The following is a 25,225-nucleotide window of genomic DNA, read 5'->3' as shown; positions in this document are numbered from 1 at the left end:
GACTGCGTGCTTCAGTATCGGGGTGTGCCTGGGCTCCCCCAGAAGCGGTCCGGGCCGCCGCGGGAGCCCGGGGGCCAGGGACCAAGTGCTGCGCGGCTGCTCCCCCGCCGCCCCTCCCCCGCCGCCCCTCTGGGGCCCGGAGGGAGCCTGGCTGGAAAGCGGGAGAGAGGTCACGGGGCGGGGCGGGGCGGGGCGGGGCCAGGCGGCCAACCCGCGGGCGTTCCGAGCCGAGGCTGCGACCAATGGGGTGGCGGAGGTCGGGCCGCTCCCCCGCCCCCTCGGCCCCCGCCCCCTCGGCCCTCCGCGACGTGCCCGCGCGCCCCGGGGCCGCCTGCAGAAGCGCCGCTCCCCGCCGCGCACCATGGCCTTCGTCACCCGGCAGTTCGCGCGCTCCATGGCCTCCTCCTCCTCCGCCACCGGCCCCTCGGCCTCGGCCAAGAAGATCCTCATCAAGCACGTGACCGTGATCGGCGGGGGGCTCATGGGCGCGGGGGTCTCGCAGGTGAGCCCCTCGGCTTGCAGGCCGGGCCCGGGGGGGGGGGGGGGGGGAGGCGCGGCCTGTGCTTGCAGCCCCGGGGCCGGCGGCACAGTGCCCCGCACGGGCCCGACTCCCCGCCCCGCGAGGGCGCACCTGGCCAGCAAAGCCCGGGCGGGGAGCCGGGCCCCGTAGTCCGCCCGTTTATGCCGGGATTCCTCCGGAGCCCGAGGTGGGAGCCTCCGCGGGCTGCAGGCTGCCAAGGAGCCGCCCGGAGTGGCAGCCAGGCTGCTGTCCTGGGCCGGGACCCGCCGGGTAGACTTAGAGCTGGAGGAGGCCTCGCCGGACTGCAGGCCCAGCCCCTTTCCTTTGCAGGTGAAGGAAGATCTGGGACCCAGAGACACGGGAGGCCTGGTACTAACCAAGATGTGTCTGGAACTTGGCATGGTATCCGACCCGATATGAGTTAGTGTGTCCGACAAGCATTTACTAAATACTGAGGATGCAGAGAAAAGAGTAGACCCCGCAAGGAGTTTGCATCCAGACGGTTCCATGCAGACATACAAGATACATATGGGGTAAATGGGAAGTTAACTCATCCAAAAATGCCCTAGCATTGAGGAAAGGCCTCTTGAAAAAAGTAGTATTTGAAGGGAGACTGGAAAAAAGGCAGGAGGCATAGTTTTCAGTGCATTACTGACTGACTGACCTTGAACCAATCACTCAACCCGTAGAATTAGATTAATAAAATTAAGCCCACCTACCTTATGGGTTGCTCTCTGAGTCAACAAAGAGAAAAGGGCCTGCTGCTATACAGTAAATTTATGTACAATATTGTGATTTTACTCCCATAACATTAGACTTCCTTGGCAAATTGTTAGTAAATATTTGATTGATTTGAAAAAGATAAGATTATCTCCAAAGAACTGTTTAATTGCTTTCTTAGTGATTCCCCATCATTTCCTACTTTGTAGTTTAGAGAATATGGCAGCTAGTTGGCACATTGGATTTCGGTGCTCATCTTTCTGGGTTCAAATCTGACCTCAGACACTTACTGACCCTGTGCAAATCACTTAACCACGATTGCCTCAGTTTCCTCATCTGTACTCCAGTATCTGCCAAGAAAACCCCAAATGGAATCAATCATATGAGAGTCAGACCCAACTGAAAAAATAACAAATTTATGGAACAAACAACTCCAACCTAAGAAAGCCTGGACTCAATTCTGGACTCAGACACATACTGACTTGGACAAATCACTTAACCTCACTAAGACAGTAATTTGCAAAGAAGGTTCCATTCTTGAATGAATTGGAAGGAATTTACTCACAGGGAAATTCTCTTTCCTAATGAAATCACAGGGTCAGTCCTCCGTATTTCTCTTCTGTATTTCCCAGCTTTGAGGGGGATAAAGGAAGGTTCCCCTCCCCCTCCCCAAGGAATTTGTATTGGGCAGATGGAAAGTCATATTGTACCTCTTTCCTTTAACACCAAGCTCTGAATTGCATTAGATCCCCAAAGAGAGTAGGGGAAACGACTTGATTTGAGAGAAGATACAGTTTCTGCCCTCAAGGAATTTCTAATCTCATCACTTATCCAAAGTCCTCTGCCCTTTTTCTAAAGAGGTTTATGGTTCTGTGATTAATTGCGCAATTGATAACTTAGTCTGGTATTATTTTGAGTACACAGATTCACTGGAGGTAATCAAACCTTCACATCTTGGTCCCTTCCTTAATAGTTTACTTATTTTCCACTTTGTATCTATTTTGTATTTATTTATGTCTGTGTTGTCTCTCATCAACCAAATGCCTGACACTTACTAGGTGCCAAATGAATGCTTATGGATTTGTGTATAAGTGGAAATCTTATTAGATTTGGAGACTAGAGAGACTTGGGTTTGAAACTCAGCTTCATGGCTTCACTAGGATTATGACTCAAGGAAATCATTCAGTTTCTTCATCTGTAGGGTGGGCCTTCCTCACTGGTGAGGCTTCAAGAAAACATCATAGGTCTTGCTTAACTTGGGACATTTAGTCTTTGTCCCTGACCTCAGGTTAGTCAACCAGGCTCTTTGAACAAATGTATCCATCCCTTGATAGTATTGAACAAGGAGACCCATTGATGGGGCCACTGTTCTGCCAGTGTGGCAGTTCTTGGTCCTTAGTTTACAGCTGGCCCAGTACCAAACCTTCTGGTGGATTTTTATCGCCGATTGATTTGTACACTTGTCATGATGATGGTCAGGACATGGTACTAGGGACTTCCCTCCTGGCCTTACTCTTCTTTCTCTTTCTGACACTTTGTTGTAACAAGGTCCTAAATTGTGCCTAAATTGTGTAATCCCTGACTAGTGAGAGAAATGGTTAATTTTCTCTCTTTCTTTTCTATTTCCTCATTCAAAGTTCACTCACTCTCCTGGAGATTTTTGATCTTGTCCTCAATTTTATCTCACTTAGACCATCTTATTATCTAGGTGGAAGTCTTATGACACTCAACTAGAAAAGAGAATCTATCTTGTTGATTCCAATCCATTGTCCTCTTCATCCAAACTTGAGGGGAAGGTAGATCCCTTTGTCTAGATTGCAGACTGGGGTTGTTTGGGTAGAAGAGAGGAAGAATTGAATTAATCAGTCTTGTTCCCAGTCCCTCAATTGAATAGGTTCACCTCTCATAATATTCATTCTCTTATTAATCAGAGGGTATAGCATCAAGAAACCTCCAGAAGGGGTTTTTATTTTATGAGAAAAAACCCAATAAACATCTTTTTATTAATAAAATTATTAATTACCTCTAAACTGAGTTTTTTTCTATTGCACTTTTCATCCAACACACTTATTTCTTAGGTTGATACTCAATAAGTCTGCTTGGTTGTGAGGCCAGAAGGCTTGGGTTTCCATCTTGGCTCTGCCACTCAGAAGCTGTGTGATCTTGGTTAAGTCACTTAGCATCTCTCAGTTTCAGGGTTTGGATTAGATGACCTTTTAGTTTCCTCCAGGTGCTACATCTGTAATCTTATAACTATATTGTTTTGTTTTGTGCCCAGATCTGATTTCATTGAATTCCCTGATCAGAAAATTCTGCTTATGCAGTTCTGGACCTATTCAGAAACATAGTCTTAGAAAATTGTCTGGATGGGAAGAGTGTCTTCCCCAGGATCATACGTTCCTCATATATTAGAAGCAGGACTTAATCTAGGCCTTCATGAGGTAGAAACCAGACCTCTATTCATTAGGTTAAGGCATACTACTCTTAATTATATAATATATATGACTTTGTGACCCTTATATTTACTGAAAGAGAAGTTTTTGACTGCTGTCTTCATTACTCTTGGCTAGCTTCTTATCTTTTTTTATAAATTTATTTTTCCAACTAAATTTTAGTTTTCAACAATCATTTTTTACAAGGTTTTTGAGTTCCACATTTTCTCCCTTCCTCTTCCCTCCCCCTGCCAGAAATCTAATGTAGGTTATGCATGTATTACAATGTTAAACGTATTTCCATATTACTCATGTAGTGAAAGAATCAGAACAAAAAGGGAAAAAAACATGAGACAAAAGATATAAAACAATTTAAAAATTGAAAATAGTATGCTTTGATTTATATTCACATTCCATAGTTCCTTTTTGGGATGTAGATGTATTTTCCATCATAAATCTTTTAGAATTGGGGCAGCTAGGTGGATAGAGGCACAGCCCTGGAGTCAGGAGGACCTGAGTTCAAATGTGGCCTCAGACACTTAATGACCTAGCTGTGTGACCTTGGGCAAGTCACTTAACCCCTTTGCCTTAAATAAAATTTCAAAATAAAAAAATCTTTCAGAATTGTCTTTAATTTTTGTACTGCTGAGAAAAGCAGTTAAGGAGAGATAGTTAATCATCATATAATGTTGGTTAGCCTCTTATTTTGTCCTTATGTCTGTTATTGTGATTGAATGACACTTAAGGATCATTAGTATTGTGGAGGCAGCTAAGTGGCTCAATGGTTAGAGCTCTGGGCCTGGAGTCTGGCAGTTCAAATCGGGTCTCAGACAATTTACTAATTGTTTGATCCTGGGCAAGTCACTTAGCCTAATCCATTGGAGAAGGAAATGGCAAACCACTCTAGCATCTTTGTTAAGAAAACCCATATGAGGTTATGAAGACCTTAGCTGAACAGCTGAACAAAATAATTATCATGCCAGTGGGCATTGCTTATATATTGGGTATGTTTGAGAACAAAGCATATGCCAACCAAGTTTGACCTAATTTTTAAGATCTCTGGCAAATTTTGGATTGCTGAGAACCTTTGGGAATGCTTAAAAACAATGAAGACCCATTAAACTGATTACATCAGATGACAAATTATGACTTTTTAAGAACTTTCTTTTTTTTTAGGTTTTTGCAAGGCAAATAGGGTTAAGTGGCTTGCCCAAGGTCACACAGCTAGGTCATTATTAAGTGTTTGAGACTGGATTTGAACTCAGATACTCCTGAACTCCAGGGCTGTTGCTTTATCCACTGTGCCACCTAGCTGCCCTTAAGAACTTTTAATCAAGGATTATTCTAACTCATTAATAGCTTTTTTCTCTTTCATGCTTAACATTTTTTGCTCAATTCTTACTCCCCTGAGGATAGAGACTCTGTATTTCTTCTATCCCTTAGCACTGTGCTCTGTACTCAGCAAGTTCTTAATAAGCATCAAACAGTGTCCTAACTCATACTGAATTTTAGCAGGAAAGACATAAAGTTGGTGGATTTCTTTTTTCTCTTTTAAATAGTAACTCTAAGGTTGTTTAACTTATATTAATGGCTCATTTGATGACGAATGCATTTGTGGGATAATTTAGGTGAATTTCTCAAGCAAGTTAACTGACTCATTACTTATATTGAAATAACAGATGGGTCTCTTTATTCACTACCAAGAAGGTAATGTTTCACCTATATTTTTCCTACTTTAAGCATCCTCCCTTTGGAAGATTTTTGTCATTGAGTTAATATTTAAATGGAGTTAACTTGTTTAATGTGTTTGTTTATCTAATGCTTTATCTTCTGACTTGAAATGATTGCCAATTCATCCTCCACCTGATGCTAATACTGACATTAAATTTACTTCACTTAGAAAACCTTGGATAGTAGAGGTCATTGTATTTTTTTAAAAGGAAGGAGGTATATCTACTGACTGTGTTTTTTCATTTAATGGGATAAATATTAAGTACATAGGTATATAACAAAAAATATATACTTATATTAACTGACTTGTCCAGGGTCACATGGCTAGTCAGTATTTTAAACTCAGGTCTTCCTGACTTCAGGCTCTTTCTAATGAACCACCTCTACTCCATTTGATCATTATAAGTACATACTATTATTCTTATTTAATGGATGAAGAAACTGAGACTGAGAAGCAGATTCTATCTTATTTTACAAATAAAGAAACAAGACTGAAAAGTAGGTGCTTGTCTCCTTTTACAGATGAAAAAACTGGAGGCTTAGAAATAGGTGCTATTATTCTCATTTTACAGATGAAGAAACTGAGGCTGAGAAGCAGATGCTATCTCATTTTACAGATAAATGAGACTGAAAAGTAGATAGTCTCTTTACAGATGAAAAAACTGAGGCTTAGAAGTAGGTGCTATTATTCTCCTTTTAAAGATGAAGAAACTGAGGCTCCCTGAGGTGGCATGACTGCCCGGGGCCATTCAGTTCAGACTGTAGTGTCTGAGACAGGATTCAACTCAGGTGTTTCTGTCTCCAAGTCTTGTGCTTGCTGCATAATGCATCTTTTGAGCCAGACATTGTGCTCTCTGCTCAGAGACAGAGAAACAGCTACCCCCACCCCGAGGTCTACATTTTGTTAGAGGAGAACAACATGTGCAAAGATAAGGAAATAATAGAACATAATTTCAGGGGAGTGTTGAGGGAAATCAAAACTGGGGAAGATGAGGAAAAGTTACATGTAGGAACTGGCACTTGATCTCAGCCTTGAGGGAAACTGGAGAAATGGCAGTGAAGGAGAAGTATCCAGCCAGGTATCCAGCTTGTAATGAGAAACGATAAAAGATGAAATGTTCTCTTGAATGAACTGGGGACTAGGCCAGTTTTGTTGCAATACAAAGTCTGTATAATAAGCCTGGGCTTTAAATACCAAAGTGTAGAGTTTGTGTTTTATCTTAAAAGAAATGGGAGCCCAGTGAAGCTGTTGGAGCAGGGGAGTGGCAGGGTCATACCTTGCTTCAGGATTATTTTGGCAGCTCTGTGGAGCACATATTGTGATAAGGAGACCTAGGCTTTAGCAGTATTTCAGGCAAGAGGTCCTGAGAGCCTGAATGTGGATAGAATCCCAAGTGGAATAAAAAGAAGGATTTTATTATCCTAGATTTAAGCTTGAAAGGATGGGAGATCCAGTTGGGAAGGAATTTGTGAAAGCCCTTTTTGTCTAACCTCATCAATAGATGAGGAAACTGTTATGGGGAGGTAGTGTGCAGGCAGAGGTTACACAGGCATAAATGTGAAGTTCAAGGTCCATTGCTCTGCTCACAATATTACGCTGGTATTGTTGAGGTAGATTAGATAAGACTTAGAGATTGACTGGCTTTGAAGCATGATGAAAGTGAAGAGTCAAGGTTTCAAGTGACTAAGCGACAAGAAGAATGATGTTGCCCTTGAATGGATCAAGAAAATTAGAAAGGAAGGTAGGTTTTAGGAGGAAGATGATGAGTTTCATTTGGGCATGCTGAGTTTCAGATGCCTATCTATTTGGAGAAGACCAGAGCTGGGAAATAAGGCCATATACATCAATCTGGGAGTCATAAGATCATAGATTTATACTTATAAGGGACCTTGGGCTTGTCTGGTGGTACCCTTACATTTTACCTATTAGAACACTTAGGCCCAGAAAGACTTTGTGTCTTAGGAGGGATGCCTCAGGGAATCCGTATGTGGTCTGCAAACCACAACCAGGGTAAAATATAATTAAGAATTTTTAAACAAAATGTATACGAATTTTATTTTTATAAATTTATAAGTAAAATTTAATTTTAGGAATTTATAAATAAAGCAAACTATTTTAATTTATAATTAATATAAATAAAACAAATTTTATTTTTTATAAATTTATAATAAATAAGATACAAAATAAATGAAAAGAATAGAACACAATGATGATTTGTGATTTTTTTAAAATTAATATGCAGCATACAAGGGAATTTAATGCTATTGAACTATACCGTAATGTCTCTCTTGATTAGGTCTCAAGAGATTGGATGTACTGAAAGAGGAGAGAAGTTGAATCAGAACAGTCTTGGGCAACATCTATGATTAGTGGATGAGACAAAGATGATGGGCCAGTAAAGGACATTATGGGGGCAATCTCAAATAGGTAGGATGATACCCAAGAAAGACCAAATGTCACAAAAATTCAGAAACTGAGAAGGTTGAAGAAGACTCTGGGTCAAATAATGTCAATGCTGCAGAGAAATCAAGATGTGGACTGAGAAAAGACCATTAGTTGAACAATCATTAAAGATTTTGGAGAAGGTGACTTCTGAGTGAAAAGGTGGAAAGCCAGATTTGCAAGGGACTGAGAAGTGGGAGAGGAGAGCATTGGAGAGGAAATGACTGAGCTAATGTGGGTAGATAATACTTTTTGGGAGTTTGATTATTAAAGGGAAGAGAGATCTCAAACAATGATTGATTATTAAAGGGAAGAGAGATCTCAAACAATGATAACTTAGAGAGATGTTAAGTGAAATCTGTTTGGGATTGAAGAAACCTGGGCATGTTTACAGAATACAGGGAAGAAGCCAATAGATATGTATGGGAAGGTATGAGGTAAAGGACACAAAAATAATGATTGACTTTGATGTGAAAAAGGGCCACCTCTTTTAGATACTGGAGCAAGGGAAGAGAAAATTGAGAAATGATATTAATTTTGAGATAGAGAATGAAGAAGAATGGACTTTCTCAGTAAAGTCTCTAGAAAGATCTTCTGAGAGAGAGAGGAAGGGAGGGTAAAAGGGGCAATATGGAGCTTTGAAGAAAAAAGATTTGGGAAAATAACTGGATGGAGATAGAACGATAGAAGAAAAAATGGCAAAAAGATTAGCATGCAGTTGTGAGGGCCCAGTTGAGACTGGATACTGTAAATTGGAAATGCTTGTGTGATCTCCATCTGGAAGTGAGTAGGAGGGGAGAAGGCAAATGGTGGCAGTAGTCCAATTTGTTTGGAATGGTATGAGTAAAGATAAGATAAGGGGAGAGTATAAAGTAGAAGCAGTTATTATAGCTGGGGTCAAAATTAAAGTGTGATGAAAGCAAGGACAAAGGGAATAGAGTAGATTATCTGTCAGAACACTGAGGGGGTAGAAGCACTGGAGGTCATGGTGACAGTGAAGAAGAGAAATAAGGCAAGTGAGGCCCATGGAGAGGTGGATGGCCAGTGGAATTTCAAAAGTCTCAGTCAAAGAGCATGGGTGGGAAACTTTTTTTTGCCATGTGCTATTTGGATATTTTATAACATCATTTGCAGGCCATATTTGGTCAAACATTTAATTAATTCACCCATTAAAATGCTGTTAGATTGATTGAATTTTGAGTCCTGCCTGCAGTTGACTTGGCAACACCACACCAATGTGGCTAGCAGCAGATCAGAGGTGTGAAGGTGTACATAATCATGGGAGCTGGAGAGTTTACTGAATTGGGAGGCCAGGATATTTGAGAGGATAGCTTTGTATTCAAGTCCCTAATAGTTAAAGGCAGGAGTTGAAGTGGAGAGGAAGATGACAGAGTCTTGAATTCCTTGAGAAAAGGGGAGAGAGAATGACCTGGAGTGAGTGGTTAACTGCTAAATTCTGGACTGGGTTATCAATGTGTAAGTGTATGGGGTGTTAAAGACCAGCTCATCAGAGAGGGCTTTATGACACCTTTTCAGGACTGTTCCTCCATCTTTGCTGTACACTTCTCACTTAGCTCTCCCCTGTGACTCCCAAGAAGCTGTAGCATGTGAAATGGTCATATTTTAGAAAGCCATCTCAACAGATGGGCTCAACCAGATTGAGGGTAACCTTGACAGACCTCTGTCTCACTACTCTGAATTATACTATGCTACCTCTAGATTGAACATGGAGTCAGGGCTCCTGCTTTCAAAAATTCTATGATGCCAGAGGGCAATTTCAGTTCTCTTTCTTGCATTTGGGAAGAAGAGAGATTGGATCTGTGTTGTTCCCCTACTTGTCTAGTTTTTTAGTTGGATCCTGGTTTTGGAGATGAGGGCCTTGGTGCTTGAAGCTGTGGTCCTGGACTAGGTTCTGTCCAACAACCTTTGCCTTATCCTCCCTGAGTAGTGTTTCACTCTCACTGTGACTAGGAACAAAACATCAACAGATTCCATAATTGTGATTGAGGGAGAGGAGGGAAATCCAGACAACCACTTACAGTTAATTTTGATTGTTATTGTTCAGTCATTTCAGTCATGTCTGACTCTTAATGATCACATTTAGAATTTACTTGAGAGAGATACTGGAGTGGTTTGCCATTTCCTTTTCTACCTCATTTTACAGTTGGGGAACTGAGGTAAACAGGGTTGTATCTTGCCCAGGGTCATACAGCTAGTAAGTGTCTGAGGCCTGATTTGAACTCGGGAAGAGTCTTCTTGACTCCAGGCCTAGTGCTCTATTCACTTGGTTACTTAGCTGTCTTCTTACAGTTAATAGTGTTTTAAAAAACAGTGTTTAATAAGAAAATATCATTTTCAGAGCAATCTAGAAAGCCCTGGAGGTGGCAGAAATACAGAAATGCAAAGTTTAGAATAGATATAGTCCCTGCCTTTATGGAGCTTACTTTTTAATAGAGGAATATTTCATAAATGAAATTATACATCCTTCTCCTTTGCACCCCTAGAGAATTTGTTCCTAAGAAGAGGGATGGGAAGTTCAGAGCTTATTTTTGTGCATTGAGTAAATCAGCAATTGTAAGTTATAGTTGGATGGAAGTAGCAGCCTTCTCCCTCCCCTTTTCCATGGTCACCTGCAACTAAGCATTGTGAGTAAGCATGTTCCATGAAGGGTGTGAAAGGGGGACAGGGAGAGGAAAGACACTCCTGACTTAAATGAGATATTATTGTAAAGTTTAGAAAAATACATAGATGCTTGTTCTCTTCCTACCTTGTTTCCCCTCCTGTGATGGGCAGCGGAGTCAGGAAGACCTTAGTCATTTCCTAACTCTGTGATCTGGGGCAAGTCACTTAACCTCTCAGCCTCATTTTCCTCATTTGTGAATTGGGGATAATATTAGTAGTAATAATAATAACACCTACTTCCTAGGGTTGTGGTGAGGATCAAATGAGAAGACTTCAACAAATCACTTTCCCAGACTTCCAAGACCTTTTCCAGCTCTAAACAAATCTGTGATTTTATCTGCATGGTTACTTCCTATAAATGAGAGCATCATAACCCCTTTACATCTTCATTTCTTGAATTGCCGGAGTATGTGAACATTTATTAATCTCCCACTTTTTCAGTCTGTTCCCACTAAAGTCCCATGCCTTTCTGGACCAAAGATTCCTTCCTGGGCCATATCCTCAATGTCTGTTGTCTCTTAGCTTTTGTATTTGTATTATTAGCACAGTCCTTGGCATACAGTAAGTGGTTAATAAATGCTTTTCCATTCACACTGGATAGATCCTACCAGATCTTGTAAAATGTTGGCCTAAATTGAGAGCTTAAGATGAGATCCACATGCCAAGAAAGAACTGGAGTGGGATACAAATTCACAGGAGGGAGGGTAAGAATAGTGTTGTGTGATATCTGATGATAGAAAGTTACTTTTCCATTTTGGAGATGAAGGAAGGAACAGATATTTATTAAGCATCTACCCTGGGCTAGGTCCTATGCAAAACACTTTACAAATATTATTTCATTTGAGGGTAGACTCAGTTTTTTTTTTTTTTAGGTTTTTGCAAGGCAATGGGGTTAAGTGACTTGCCCAAGGCTACACAGCTAGGTAATTATTAAGTGTCTGAGACTGGATTTGAACCCAGGCACTTCTGACTCCAGGGCTGGTGCTTTATCTACTGCGCCACCTAGCCGCCCTAGACTCAGTTTTTATCCCCATTTTATGATTGAGGAAACTGAGGCAGATAGGTCAGGATCACACAGCTAAGAAGTATTTGAGGGTAGCTTTGGAGTCTGGTCTTTTGACACCAAGTCCATTGTTTTTATCCATGGGAGAGGAAGACAAGGAAAGCTTCATGGGAAAGGTGGTTTTTGTGCTAGGCTTGGGAAAGATTTCAACAAGTCGAAGAGTGGTGTAGCCTGGGTAAAGTCACAGAGACAGGAAAGAATAAAAATTCAGTCAATAAATAATTCATCTTGGTTAGTCCATAGAGAGGTGGAGCATAGGATAAGTGCAGACTGGAAAGGTAGGTATTCTTAACCCAGCCGAGAGATAGGGAGTTTTAAAAAGCCTTCAGGTTTTTGTTAACTAAAATTGTAAGTATTTAGCAAAGAACCATCTTGATGTGGTTGAATATATGCCCACTTCCATTTGCCTGCATTCTTATCCATTGTCCACAGAGCTGTCGGAGCTCAGGAAGGCCCTTTGCAATGATTCCACGCTATCTTTCCATGTTTCTCTCCTCCTACTCTAGAGGGAGCTAGGTGCAATGGATAGAGTTCTGGACCTGAAGTCAGGAAGACCTCAGTTCAAATCGAGACCTGTCCTAATTGAGTGATACTGGAAAAGTCACCTCACTTCTGTTTGCTTTAGTTTCCTTTGTATAATAATGTCATCTATCAGGGTTCTTGAGAAGATCAAATGAGAGGTTTATAAAGTGCTTAGCAATTTGTGTTCATTTAGATGTTTTGTCTCTGTACCTTGAAATGAGTTCCCTTCACATTCCTATCTCTGTTCCTTCCCTTGTATCCACTTGTATTACTTACTTAGACATATACTTGTTTCCCCAGCATCTCTGCTAGACCCTGCACCAGATCTCCCCCCCCAAAGCAGCTAGTTCCTGACCTCAAGGAGTTTCTATTGAGTCAGCAAGCATTTATTAAGTGCTTTCTGTTTGTTTTTCGTCTTTGCACTTTGTGGGATGTCTTATGATTTATTGATAATAATAAATGCTTGTTGATTGATCACGCTGCCATGGGAACTTGGCCTGTGGCATGAGAAAAGAGAATATTAATCTCACATGAAGAATGAGAGGCTCTCAATGGATATTAATGGAGGCCTAACAAGGACTCTGGGAAGGAAACCTCAATTCTTGCCTGGAAGATTCCTTCTTGGTGGAGCTAGAAGAACAAATTGGACTCTTGGAATAGTGAGCCAAATTCTGTTGATTTGGAAAGACTTGCATTTGATTCAGTTAATTTGGGACAGAAGACCAGAGTTGTTGTTTTGATATCTTTTGTTGAATATGTCCCTCCTCTCTCCCCTGCTTAAAGAATAGAATAGAAAGAGAAGGGAAGAAAGTATTTTAGCTATACTAAGCAATAGATCAACAAAATCTGATTATTTCATTGCAGTAGCCCCTAATCTCTGTATAGAAGAGGGGGGGTGGGTTTTTTCATCTTCAAATCAAAGCTTAATTAAAAAAGTGAAAATTTCAGTTGGGGGAAACCAGGTGTTAAAGTTTAAGATGATATATAAATGCTTGTAGGGGGCAGCTAAGTGGTGCAGTGGTAAGAGTGCTGGGCCTGGAGTCAGGAAGACTCCTTGTCCTGGGTTCAAATGTGGCCTCAGACTTTGGGCAAGTCCCTTAACCCTGTTTGCCTCAGTTTCCTCATCTGTCAAATGAGCTGGAGAAGGGAAAGGCAAAGTACTACATTCTATTCAATAAGAAAAATCCCAAATGGGGGTCACAAAGAGTTGAACAAATCTCAAAAATGTGAATCCTGAAAATTAAAAAGAATTGTTATCACATCATTTGATTTACTATGTAGATTCATGGCTGAAGTTAGAAGACAGGCAGGCTGCAGGTCTGGTGGTAGATATTCTCCCCTTCTCCCTCCCCCAAATCTAGCTGTATTCACCCCCTCCCCCTCAACCACCATTTGATTCCTCAGACAAGGGTGCTGTTCATCTTGGCTATTTTTGTAACAGCCCAGTCTAAAAATACTTCTTTGTGTGATGGAATCTTACCTCTGCTCTGAAGTGAAGTTTCTGTACAGTACAGCGGGCAGTCTTCCTTTAGAGTTCCTGCTCTGTCATGAGCATGGACAAACTTCCAAACTCAACTAATTGGGCATAGGACCCTGGGCAAGCAGCCCAGCTTCTTCAGCTCTGTTTTAATCTTGCATGAATAATAACTTTTTGTGTATACATTGTATTCCCCTCATTAGATTGTTTCCTTCACCTTGGTCTCAAATCCAACCTCTAGGACAGTGTTCGGCACAGTATACATTGCCATGAAATAGGCTGGAAATTGGAGCTTTTATCCTAATGGAAAAGATTTCATGAGTCTTTAATATGGTGTAATGGATTTGTAGGGGAATAACTTATTAGATTTATGGTCAGGGAAGACCAGGGGGTCACAACCTGGCTGTGACACTTATTAGTTGTGAGACTAGGCAAGTTAACTCAATCTTTCTGTGCCTCATTTTCTTCATTTAAAATGGAAAACACCATCTTTAGTACCACCCTCAAAAGGTAGTTGTGAGGCTCAAGTGAAAGAATATGTGCAATGTGTTGTGGAAAATATAATAAACTATATGAATAACAATTATTCACAAGTGATTAAATTCCCCCTCCCCCATCTGTAGTTTTTCCATTCTCATGACCTCCCTCAAGCCAAATTTGGACTTGGATATGAGTGACCTTTCTTACATTTCTGATTGATGTCTTAGGTCATATGCTTTCAGTGGGCCAAGAGAAAAACTGGAATGGGGAAGTTGGAATAGAATTTCTAAAGCCAAATGTATAAATTGCTACTGGGGCTTCAACTCTTGACTCTTTAGGGGACCAGAAAGACCAGTTTAGATAGGTAAGATCCGCGAGGATTTTGAAGAATGACAAAATTACCTGGCTGAGACTAGAAAGGAAACTGGGTCAAAGAATTCATTAATATGATTTGTGATAACCCAGTGAGGTCAGTCAGCTTTTTACCAAGTGAACTGGGCTTTACTCATCCCAGGTGAGCTGGGAAAATAAACATAATTTTATCCCCTCAATCACTTTGGCTCAGGGTCATTTGACACACAGGCGTTGCCCTCTTGAAACAGTTGCCTAGCAAATCTTATAATCACTTTATTTTCTTGCTGGTATAGCATTTTCTCTGGTGAGTGTTTCAGGAGTACTCAGCACAGAAATGGTCAGGGAGGAGGTCTGACAACTGATCAGAAAGAGATGACAGAGGACCATTTTGTAGGCACTGGATGTAGCTGGTGTCAATTGATAACTCTATTAACAATTCTCATTTTGGGGTTAAAAAGTTCTAGGGTGGAAAGAAATGCTTAGGGTCAATTACAAAGGAATAGGAGATTTAGTAACAGTTCCAAGGTAAAGAGGAGGCATTTGTGAACAGGGGACCTTGTTGTAGTTCCAGGGTCAAGAATAGTGTTAGCATTTGGCAGCTGTAGTGGAACCAGAAGCCCAGAGCAGGAGAGCAGGGAGCACATCTCTCCCCACATCACACCAAGTACCCCAAACTTGCAGACCTCCAGAACTAGGGCTAACAAAAGCAGCACCAAAAAAAGCTTGAAGCTTGAGGCAGTTCTTCCACCCCAAGATGAGCAGAATCCAACTTTAACAAAGTTTCAAATGAAGAAATAGGCTAGGAAAATAAGCTAACAACAACAACAAAATCGACCAGCAAAATTGGATGGGTAGAGGCACGGGACGGGGAAGAATGAGTATTTAATGAAAAAGAGGACTTAAAAATATTCCTGATGAAAAGACCAGACTTAAGCAAAAAAAAAATTGATTTTCACATATAAGATTAAAGAGAAGCATAAAAAGGTAAACAGGAAAGAGAAAAAAAATGAGATTCAATGATGTTAAAACTGTTTATATTCCTTAAAGTGATACTTGTAAATTTTAAGAATTTTATCACTATTAGGACAATTAGAGTAGTATATAGACAGAGGGTGAGAGTATGAGTTGACTATGATGGAGAGAAATAAAAAAAAAAACCCAAACAAAATTAAGGGTAAAAGGAATGCACTGAGGAAAAAAAGGGAAAAATAAAATGGGGTAAATTCTCTCTCACATAAAGGAAGCACAGAATAGCCATTACAGAGGAGAAGAAGATGGGGGTTGAGGGTGACAGGGAACTCTTGAAATTTATTCTCATCAGAAGTGATTCAGAGAAAGAATACTATACACATCTAATTGGATTTAGAAATCTATCTTACCCTTATAGGAAAGTAAGAAGGAATAAGAGGAGAGAGGGAGACTGATAGAGGGGAAGCCAGACTGGGGGGAGATGATGATCAGAAGTAAAATGTCATTTGTGAAATGTGAAAGGGAGAAAGGTTGGAGAAGAGAAAGGGAGACACAGAGAGATGGGAAAAATAATTTGGATGGAAATAGTTACCATAACTGGGATGAACACAGATAGCAGAATAGATTAAAAAACCAGAATCCTACAATATGTTGTTTATAAGAAACACAATTGAAGATACAAAGTGAAAGGTAAGGGGCTGGAGCAAAATTTATTATGCTTCAGTTGAAGTAAAAAGAAAATAGAGTAACTGTCATGATCTCAGACAAAGCAAAAGCAAAAATAGACCTAATTAAAAGAAATAAGGAAGGAAACTTTATATTGCATTACTAACACATGGAACAAATGGAATAATATCCAAAATTTTAAGAAAGTTAAATTAGTTATAGGAGAAAATAGACAGTAAAAAGTGAGGAACCTTAACTTTCTCCTCTCAGAACCAGATAAATGCAATAAAAAATCAAAGAGAAAGAAGTTAAGGAGATAAGTTGAATTTTAGAAAAGTTAGCTATGGTGGAACTCTGAAGAAATAGAAAGATAATAGAAAGTAATATACCTGTTTTTCTATGACACTTAGTTGGTTTTTTTCAAGGCACTGGGCTTAAGTGACTTGCCCATTAAGTGTCTAAGGGTGGATTTGAATTCAGGTCCTCCTGATTCTAGGCCTGGTGCTCTATTCACTGCTCTACCTACCTAGCTGCCCTGTAGTCCTTAGTTCTTAACAAAAAAATGATTGTAGAGGCATCAAAACCTCACAACCAAATGCTGAAAAGCAGAAATATTAAATGTATCCCTTATCAATCATATTGTGATAAAATTATCTTTTATTTAAATATTTGAAACAGAAAAGACATACCTGAAGTTAAAATACAGGGTTGACATAGAATCTATTATACTTCAGATGAAGTTAAGCAAAAATAGGGGTAGCAATCATGTTTTCAAATAAAAAGCAGAAGCAAAAATAGACCTAATTAAAAGAGATAATCAGGGAAATTACAGTTTGCTCTGTACCATGGACAATGAGGTAATATCAGAACAATTTTATAGCAAATTTCATAAAGACCTCAAAATATAGAAAATGGAGTCGCTAAAAATTAAGAAGGAGTCATTATTCCACAATTGATAAATATGTCAAAGGATATGAACAGGCACTTTTCAGAAGAAGAAATTAAAGCTATTTATAGTCACGAAAAAATGCTCTAAATCACTCTTGATAAGAAAAATGTAAATGTAAAGGAACTCCGAGTACCACTTCATATCTGTTAGAAGTTACAGATGCTGGAGGGGTTAAGGAAAAATAGGTACACTAATAAATTGTTGGTGGAGTTGTGAATTGATCCAACCATTCTGGAGAACAATTTGAAATTATGGCCAAAGGGCTTTTGAACAGTGCATACCCATTGATGCAGCAATGCCTCCACCAGTTCTGTACTCCAAAAAGAATAGGGGAAAAAGTAAAAGGACCTATGTGAACAAAATGTTTATAGGAGCTCTTTTTGTGGTGGCAAAGAATCAGAAATTGAAGGGATGCCCACGAATTGGGGAAATGCCAAACAAGTTTGTGTTAAATGAATGTGATACATTACTATTGTGCCTAAGGAAAACCTGGGAAGACTTCTCTGAACTCATGCAAAGTGAAGTGAATAGAACTAGGAGTCTATTGTACACAGTAATAGCAATGCTATGATGATCAACTCTAAAAGACTTGGCTAGGGGGTGGCTAGGTGGCTGCTAGGTGGCATAGTGGATAGAGCACTGGCCCGGGAGTCAGGAGTACCTGAGTTAAAATCCTGTCTCAGACACTTAATAATTACCTATGTGGCCTTGGGCAAGCCACTTAACCCCATTTGCCATGCAAAAACCTAAAAAAAAAAGACTTGGCTACTCTGATCAATACAATGATCCAAGACAATCAATGAATTCATGATACAAAAATACTATTCATTTCCAGAAAGAGAATTAATAAACTCTGAGTGCAAATTGAAACATATTTTCTTGCTTTGTTTTTGTTTTCTTTCTTTTTTGGGGGAGGAATATGGCCAAAATGAAACTTTATGATTTTACATGTATTTTTTTTCAGTAAAACTTTTATTTTTTCCTATTATATTCAAAGATGGTTTTCAACATTCATCCTTTTGCAAGCTTTTGAGTTGCACATTTTTCTATCATGTTCCCTTTCCTCCCCATGACAGAGAACAATCTGATAGAGGTTGTACATATATAGTCATGTTTAACCTATATTAATCATCACATGTATAATTGATATAATATTGTTTGCCTTCTCAGTGAGTACAGGAGAGGTGGGAGGGAAGGAGATTACTTGGAACTCAAAATTTAAAAGGAGTGTTAAAAATAACAATTTATTTTAAAAAAGAAAAGTATGGGCAATCTGAAGTAGAAGATGAAGTGTCAGATTCCTAGAACAGCTAGCAGTTCATTTTTCCTGGAATGAAAACTGAGCTTAAGGGTGCGTAATGTGAACTTAGATTGGAAAGTAGGTTGGAGCCAAAGTGTTAAGAGCCTTGCATATATAGGCTTGCATTTTTTTCTTAAAATCTGGGAAGTGACATGACCAGACTTGCGCCCAGTTTAGGAACATCATTTTGACAGATGTTAGAAAAATGAATTGAAGATGGATAGGAAACTGGAGATGTTGCTAGATGGATATGATTATATGGTGAAGAAAAAAAGGAATCGATACAGAGGATGTCTCAGATTTGAACTTTTCTATTGCCTCTAGGAAAATTTAATTTTTGCGGTCATCTAAAATTTTTCAAATCTGATAGATGCATCATGAGAAATGGGGAATTGTGGAGGGGGGGCAGGTGGGGGGGTTGGAAGATCATGATCTCAGTATGGAACATGTGTTTCAGGTGCTGGTGGATCATCCAAGAAGTAATGCGAATCTATCTCATGATAAAAAGTTGGCTCTCTTAAGGCAGAAAACAAAGTTAAGGGGAGAAAATAGGGCTATGTTTGTATTTGGAGATCATGGGATTATGATGGAACCCATGAGAACACATATAATTACCAAGAGAGAGGAAGATCATCAGGTTAGCTCTGGGAAGGAACTTACCTACAGCACCAATAGAAATGGAAGCAACTAAGAACTAGGGGTTGAAACTAGTGAAAATGGGATAATAATCATTACCTTTCAGTTTTATAGTTGTTCCTGAGAATTTAAAACTACTTTTGTTATTATTTTTAATTGAAAATGAAATTCTAATCCTTGTGATTCTGTTATGTATACATATATGTAAATACACAGTTCTAAATATGTTTTATATATATGTATGTATGTATAATGTGTAATTTGTACATTATTTGCATTTGCATTCTCTCCATTAGCCTCTGTGCTCTTTTTTTTTTTGTTAGGTTTTTGCAAGGCAAACAGGGTTAAGTGGCTTGCCCAAGGCCACACAGCTAGGTAATTATGAAGTGTCTGAGACCGGATTTGAACCCAGGTACTCCTGACTCCAGGGCCAGTGCTTTATCCACTGCGCCATCTAGCCGCCCCAACCTCTGTGCTCTCTTGAGAAGGACTTTCTTTGTATCCCTAGTGGTAATGATAATAATGTTTTGTTCTTCATTATCGAAGAAGAGGAGGTGATGCCATGACAAACAAATGAATTGGATTGGGGGAGGGGCTGTGCTAAGTCACCAGCCTTACTTTCTCTTCCAGAACCATCTGGGTCCAGTGACCAGATATGAATCAGGACGATTGGAGATGGCTTGCCCAGTGTCTAAAGCCAGAGTTGAATTCTGGTCCTCCTGACTCCAAGGGCAATGCTCTATCCACTATGCCACCTGTATCTCTAGTGCCTAATTAGCACAGTGTCTGTCACATAGCTTAATAAATAAATGCTTGTTGATTGACTGGCTACTAAAATGGCCTCCTTATTCTTTGTCATACCTAGTACTCTGTCATTAGTCATTAGACTTTTGGATTAGTTGTTCCCAAACTCCCTCCACATCAATCTCTCAGGATCCTGTTAAATTTCAGTTCAGTTGCCACCTTCTTACATGAATGAAGTCTTTCCTGAGTGACCTCCCCATTACCCAATGTCAATTGGAAATAACTATTGATTGACTGCATTTCTTAACTAAAAACAAGAATTCAGCCTCAGACATTTGCCCAGGGTTTCACATTTTAGTTAATATATCATTTATTCTTTACTTTCCTCATATTCCTTATTTTCATGGGCAGCCACTGAGGCACAGAAGTTAATTTTTATAGCCTTGCTTGAATGTTTATGGTTTTCCCTCCTTGGTTGTTGTTCATTTTTGTCTGACTCTTTATGACCCCATGGAGTTTTCTTGGCAAAGATACTGCAGTAGTTGGTCATTTCCTTCTCCTGTGGATTAAGGCAAATAGGTTAAGTGACTTGTCAAGGTCATAAACAATGTTAAGTGTCTGAGGCAGGATTTTAACTCAAGTCTCCCTGACTCCAATTGGGGTGCCCTATCCACTGAACTGCCTCATCCTCCGTTTCCCCCTTAGAGGTCATCAAATCAAACTTAGGCCCAGGGAGTTTTCCTGACTGCCAGGTCACATTGTTACTGATGTCTGAGAGGTAGGATTTGAACCTAGGTTTCCTGACATTTTTATATTTTGCCTAAATGTGAGTTAGGTGGTCTGCATGTTCCCAAAGTTGGTTTCAGTAATTATAACAGGGAATTTAGGTTGCATTGGCAGAAAGCTTGAGATTCCTGTTTCAGGTTGGTTGTGAATTTTTAACGCCTGTATTTGGCCAGTTTACATTTTGTGGATGGTGTTTCTTTTGTTCCAGGTGGCTGCGACAACTGGACACACGGTTGTGTTAGTGGACCAGTCAGATGAGATCCTGGCCAAGTCCAAAAAAGGAATTGAAGAGAGCATCAGGAGAGTGGCCAAAAAGAAATTTGCAGACAATCCTCAGGTACCATTTTAGTCTTGATACTTTTAAATCAAACCATTTGGAAACTGATTGTGCTCTTTCTATGGGGTAAATTAGTTAAGGAGTCCAAGAAAACGGACCTTTTCTGTTAAGCAAGGAAAATGGAGAGGGGGAAGGGCAACAGGCGAGTTTAATGATTCAAGAAGCCCAAGAATGAGTTGGGAACATAGGCACCAGAGTCACCCTAATGGGGCTTTGAGGCTGGCAAGTTCCTCAACATCTCTAACTTGTTCAGAGCACCCATCTATTGGCCCTTATGAAAATGCCTTGTTAGGCCACTGCTGAATCTACTGTTCTTACATCAATCATTTTCTTTATACTTATATAGTCACTGCCTAGAATTTCAGACCCTTTGCACCTTTCTCATTGATTATAGAAATAGACTTCAAATAGTTTTCCAAATGGGCATACTTTTCTTTAAGAGAAGTTTAGGAAAACCACTAGTAAATAAGTTATAAAACAAGACAATACTTTTATTGAACTTTTATTGGAGTCAGGTCTTCCTGACTCCAGGGCTGGTGCTCTATCCACTGCGCCACCTAGCTGCCCCTAGACAATACTTTTATTAATGGAGAATAAAGGAAACATTTGAATTTGACAAAGCCTTTGTCACACTATCCAGTTTCCTTATTTTGCCTGACCTGTATTGGACTAGAGAGAACAGTACCAAAGAATGTAGTGTTATTGATCCTAAGCAGTTGGAGAATTGGCATTGCTTCCTTGGTTATGTAGCCTGGGGCAGACAGTTTGTGAACATAAAGACTGGCATGCCTATTTAGAACTAGACTGACGGAATAGCTTCTTTGAAGTGTCTTATAGGAAGATTTCGTTTTCTGCACATAGCAATATTTTCTGGGCACATTGGTTTCTTGGTCTTTCTCACCCTGTTTTGGCAATATTATGAAAAATATTTTGTGACTTTTTTCTTCTCTTTCCTCCACACTCATTAGGCTGGTGACGACCTTGTTAAGAAGACCATGGCCAATATATCTTTCAGTACTGATGCAGCTTCTGTGGTCCACAGCACAGACTTGGTAATAGAGGCTATTGTAGAGAACCTGAAATTGAAAAATGAGCTTTTCCAGAGACTGGACAAGTTTGCAGCAGAGTATGTATACAGGAACCTATATCATCCTTAATTTTCTTCTCAAACCCATTCCTTTTCCTAACTTCTTTTTTCTGTCAATTGTTCTATTTGCTGCCATGTTTCTAGGCATCCAGATTCCCTATTATGCAGTCAGTTTTCTCCATGTTCAGTCCCCCATATCCAGTCAGTTGCTAAGTCCTGTTGAGTCTGCCTACACAACATCTCTGTCCTTTTTTTCTGTTTGAATATAGTGACCGTTAGAGGGTTGGACCCTCAGCACTTTGAGTAGGCTTTTACCCCTTGTAAGCTTTCAAATCATTGAGGTGTTGATCTTGATAGTTCATTTTTGTAAACTTTAAAGAATTACATAAAATGATTTCTTTCCATCAGTCCTGTGAGTGCAGGTGGTACAAATATTAGTGTTCACTTTGTATATGAAAGGCCTGAGGCTGAGAGTGGTAGCAAGTGGCAGAGTCCAGATTCAAATCCAGGTCTTCTATCTCCAAATCATACTATCACCATTATAGTGCTTCAAACAGGGGCCAGCTAGGTGGTACAGTGGATAAAGCACTGGCCCTGGAATCAGGAGTACCTGAGTTCAAATCCAGTCTCAGACACTTAATAATGACCTAGCTGTGTGGCCTCGGGCAAGCCACTTAACCCCATTTGCCTTGCAAAACCCTAAAAAGAAAGAATACTGAACTTGAAGTCAGGTGAACCTGAATTCAAGTCCTTTCTAAAGTGCTTCAAACAAATCATGGGTCATCAGGAAGGCTTCAGTAGAAGAGGTGCCAGAGAAAGAAATACTTTTTTTGTGTGTAATTCTTCAGTAAAGAGAAGAACCTTGAAGGTTAGGTAAGGTTTCAACAAAACAAAGAAAGGAGGCAGGAAAGCATGGGACAATGTCAGAAAGCAGGGCAGAATCCATTTTGGATTAGAAGTTAGTGAAGCAGCTATCTTGTGTGACTTTTTAGTATTCTAAACAATATCTCAGACTATGAATTACATTGAAAGTGTTGTCTTGCACTTTTAGAGGGGAATTTCCTCCCATAGAAGTCCAGTGGAATCACAGGATGAATTTATCCCTTGTCTGGGGATAATGGACTATTTGTTCATCTTTATCTGATCTTTTGGATGAAAACAATACCTACATCAGCAGGAGGGAAGCCAATGAGTCTTCAGCACATTGGATCTGAGAGTCATCATCAGTAATAGTGGTTCTTTCAGTAGAGTTGGTGTAGATGTCAGAATATTTTTATTATTCTTAGCAATTGAAAATATCTCTCACTTCGTCCTTTTGGAGATCTCTCAATTCATCTCTTTGAGTGTCAGCTCCCTTATCTGCAAAATGAGAGAGACTGGCTAGAAGGCCCCTTTCAGCTCCATGATTCCAAAATTAGTATTTATTCTCAGTTTATTTTTTTTAAAGTTATGAGTAACAACTTTGCTATGGAAGCCACAAACTAAAGGCAGAGAACCTTCTTTTTTAGATTTTTTTTTTTTTTGGCAAGGCAATGGGGTTAAGTGGCTTGCCCGAGGCCACACAGCTAGGTAATTATTAAGTGTCTGAGGCCAAATTTGAACTCAGGTACTCCTGACTCCAGGGCCGGTGCTCTATCCACTACGCCACCTAGACACCCCTGCAGAGAACCTTCTTGAAGGCTATGATCATATAAAATTTATAGTATGAAGATAGTTGTTGATGAGATGCATCATCACCAGAGGGTTGCTGGGCAATAGGTATTAATAGTGACCAGTTCACAGAAATAACTGTGATATTACTTATCTTAACCAATCCAAAACCCTGTAACAGGGGTTACAGGGAGGTAGGAAAGGAACCACTTGGGCTTACCTGTTGAGGCCTTTCTTAGAGGCAGCTTACTAGTCTTGGAGTGAGGAAGCTCTGAGTTCAAATATATCCTCAGATACTTACTGAGCAAGTTATTTAATTGATGTCTGCCTCAGTTTTCTCAACTGTAAAATGGAGACAATAATAGCATCTAACTCCCAGGCTTGCTATGAGGATGAAATGAAATATTTATTTATTTTAGTGACAGAAATTTTCATTTAGATATTGCTGTGATTAGCAGAAGCTAAGGGGGAGAGAGATTAGCAAACACAGCCACCATGAGAGGATAAACAGTCAGGAACGGTATAGGAGCAAGAGAGTTTATCTGGGAGATCATGTTCCCCAAGAGCTGCCTAGCCTCCCAAAGGAAGATGAACCTGAAATAATATTTATAAAACATTGAGAAAAGTACATCCATCCTTCTGAAAAAATTAAGGCTATGTGTGTCCCTGCCAGAGAAGAAAGGCAACTTGAACTCTGGGTTCTTCCTGGTTCAGAAAAGCTTTCTTGTTCCCTTCCCCCTAAAATATGGATTTGTCAATTTGAGGAAGGACCTTTCCTTCCCCAAAGATACGGCAATTAGATTCATCTTGGCTAACAAACAAGCACAAGAAGGTCATAGGTATAAAGGTAGGAGAGTAACCAAGGATAATAAATAAAGTGTTAAAGTAGGTAGAATAGAGCTAGAGCTGGAAAAAGCCTTAGAGATCGTCTAGGCCATGGGTGTTAAACTCAGATAGAAACAGACCACAGGTTGAAGACTTAGTTTTAAAATGTAATATTGGGAGGTGGTGCATGGATTAGAGCACTGGCCCTGGAGTCAGGAGGACCTGAATTCAAATCTGGCCTCAGACACTTAATCATTTACCCAGCTGTATGACCTTGGATAGGTCACTTAACCCCATTGCTTTGTAAAAAGCAAAAAAAAATATTATCTGTTACTGTATTTTTATTTTGTTAAATAATTCCCAGTTACATTTTAGCTTGCTACTTTTTGGGGTTATACCTCTGATCTAACTATGATTTTATTGTTAGAGAAGAATTTTAGAATCACAAAATCAGAAGGTAATACCTATGTCTTCTAAGCCAGTCCTTCTCATTTTACAGATAAGAGAATTGAGGCAGAGGTTAAAGGACTTGCCCAAGTCCACACTGCTAGTATCTGAAGTAAAATTTAAATCCAAGTCTTCTTGGCTCCAAGCCCAACTCTAGACAATACTAGATAATTTCCTAATCATTAGAATTAATCGACTAATGTAACTATTGGAAATGGATAAAAGGAATATTTATCTGCCCACTTCATATTGTCTTTGATCCAGGCTCTGGATCAAAGGATCTGCTTTACTTAACTACTCCCAAAGAATGGCATTTTGTAACTCTGGTTAGATCACTCCTTTCCTTGATTCCTTCAGGGAAGGAGAGTCAGTATAGTGAGCTGGCACCAGACACAGTCTTGTATC

General features: G+C 39.9%; 1 protein-coding gene across 1 annotated transcript in view; it reads left to right on the top strand.

The window, feature by feature from the left end:
* Window positions 1–331: 331 nt before the first annotated feature.
* HADH (hydroxyacyl-CoA dehydrogenase) overlaps window positions 332–25,225 on the top strand; it is a 45,052-nt gene continuing 20,158 nt past the window's right edge. Inside the window, exons 1-3 of the mRNA XM_074228739.1 lie at window positions 332–502; window positions 20,683–20,811; window positions 21,780–21,937. Of these exons, the coding sequence (XP_074084840.1) occupies window positions 362–502; window positions 20,683–20,811; window positions 21,780–21,937 (428 nt within the window). The 5' untranslated portion in view covers window positions 332–361. The remainder of the gene's footprint in view (window positions 503–20,682; window positions 20,812–21,779; window positions 21,938–25,225) is intronic.

This window comes from Macrotis lagotis, chromosome 3 (assembly GCF_037893015.1).
Source record: "Macrotis lagotis isolate mMagLag1 chromosome 3, bilby.v1.9.chrom.fasta, whole genome shotgun sequence".
Classification (NCBI taxonomy): Eukaryota; Metazoa; Chordata; class Mammalia; order Peramelemorphia; family Peramelidae; genus Macrotis; species Macrotis lagotis.
Note: the sequence above shows the minus strand (reverse complement) of the source record. Positions and strands in the feature narration are given on the sequence as shown.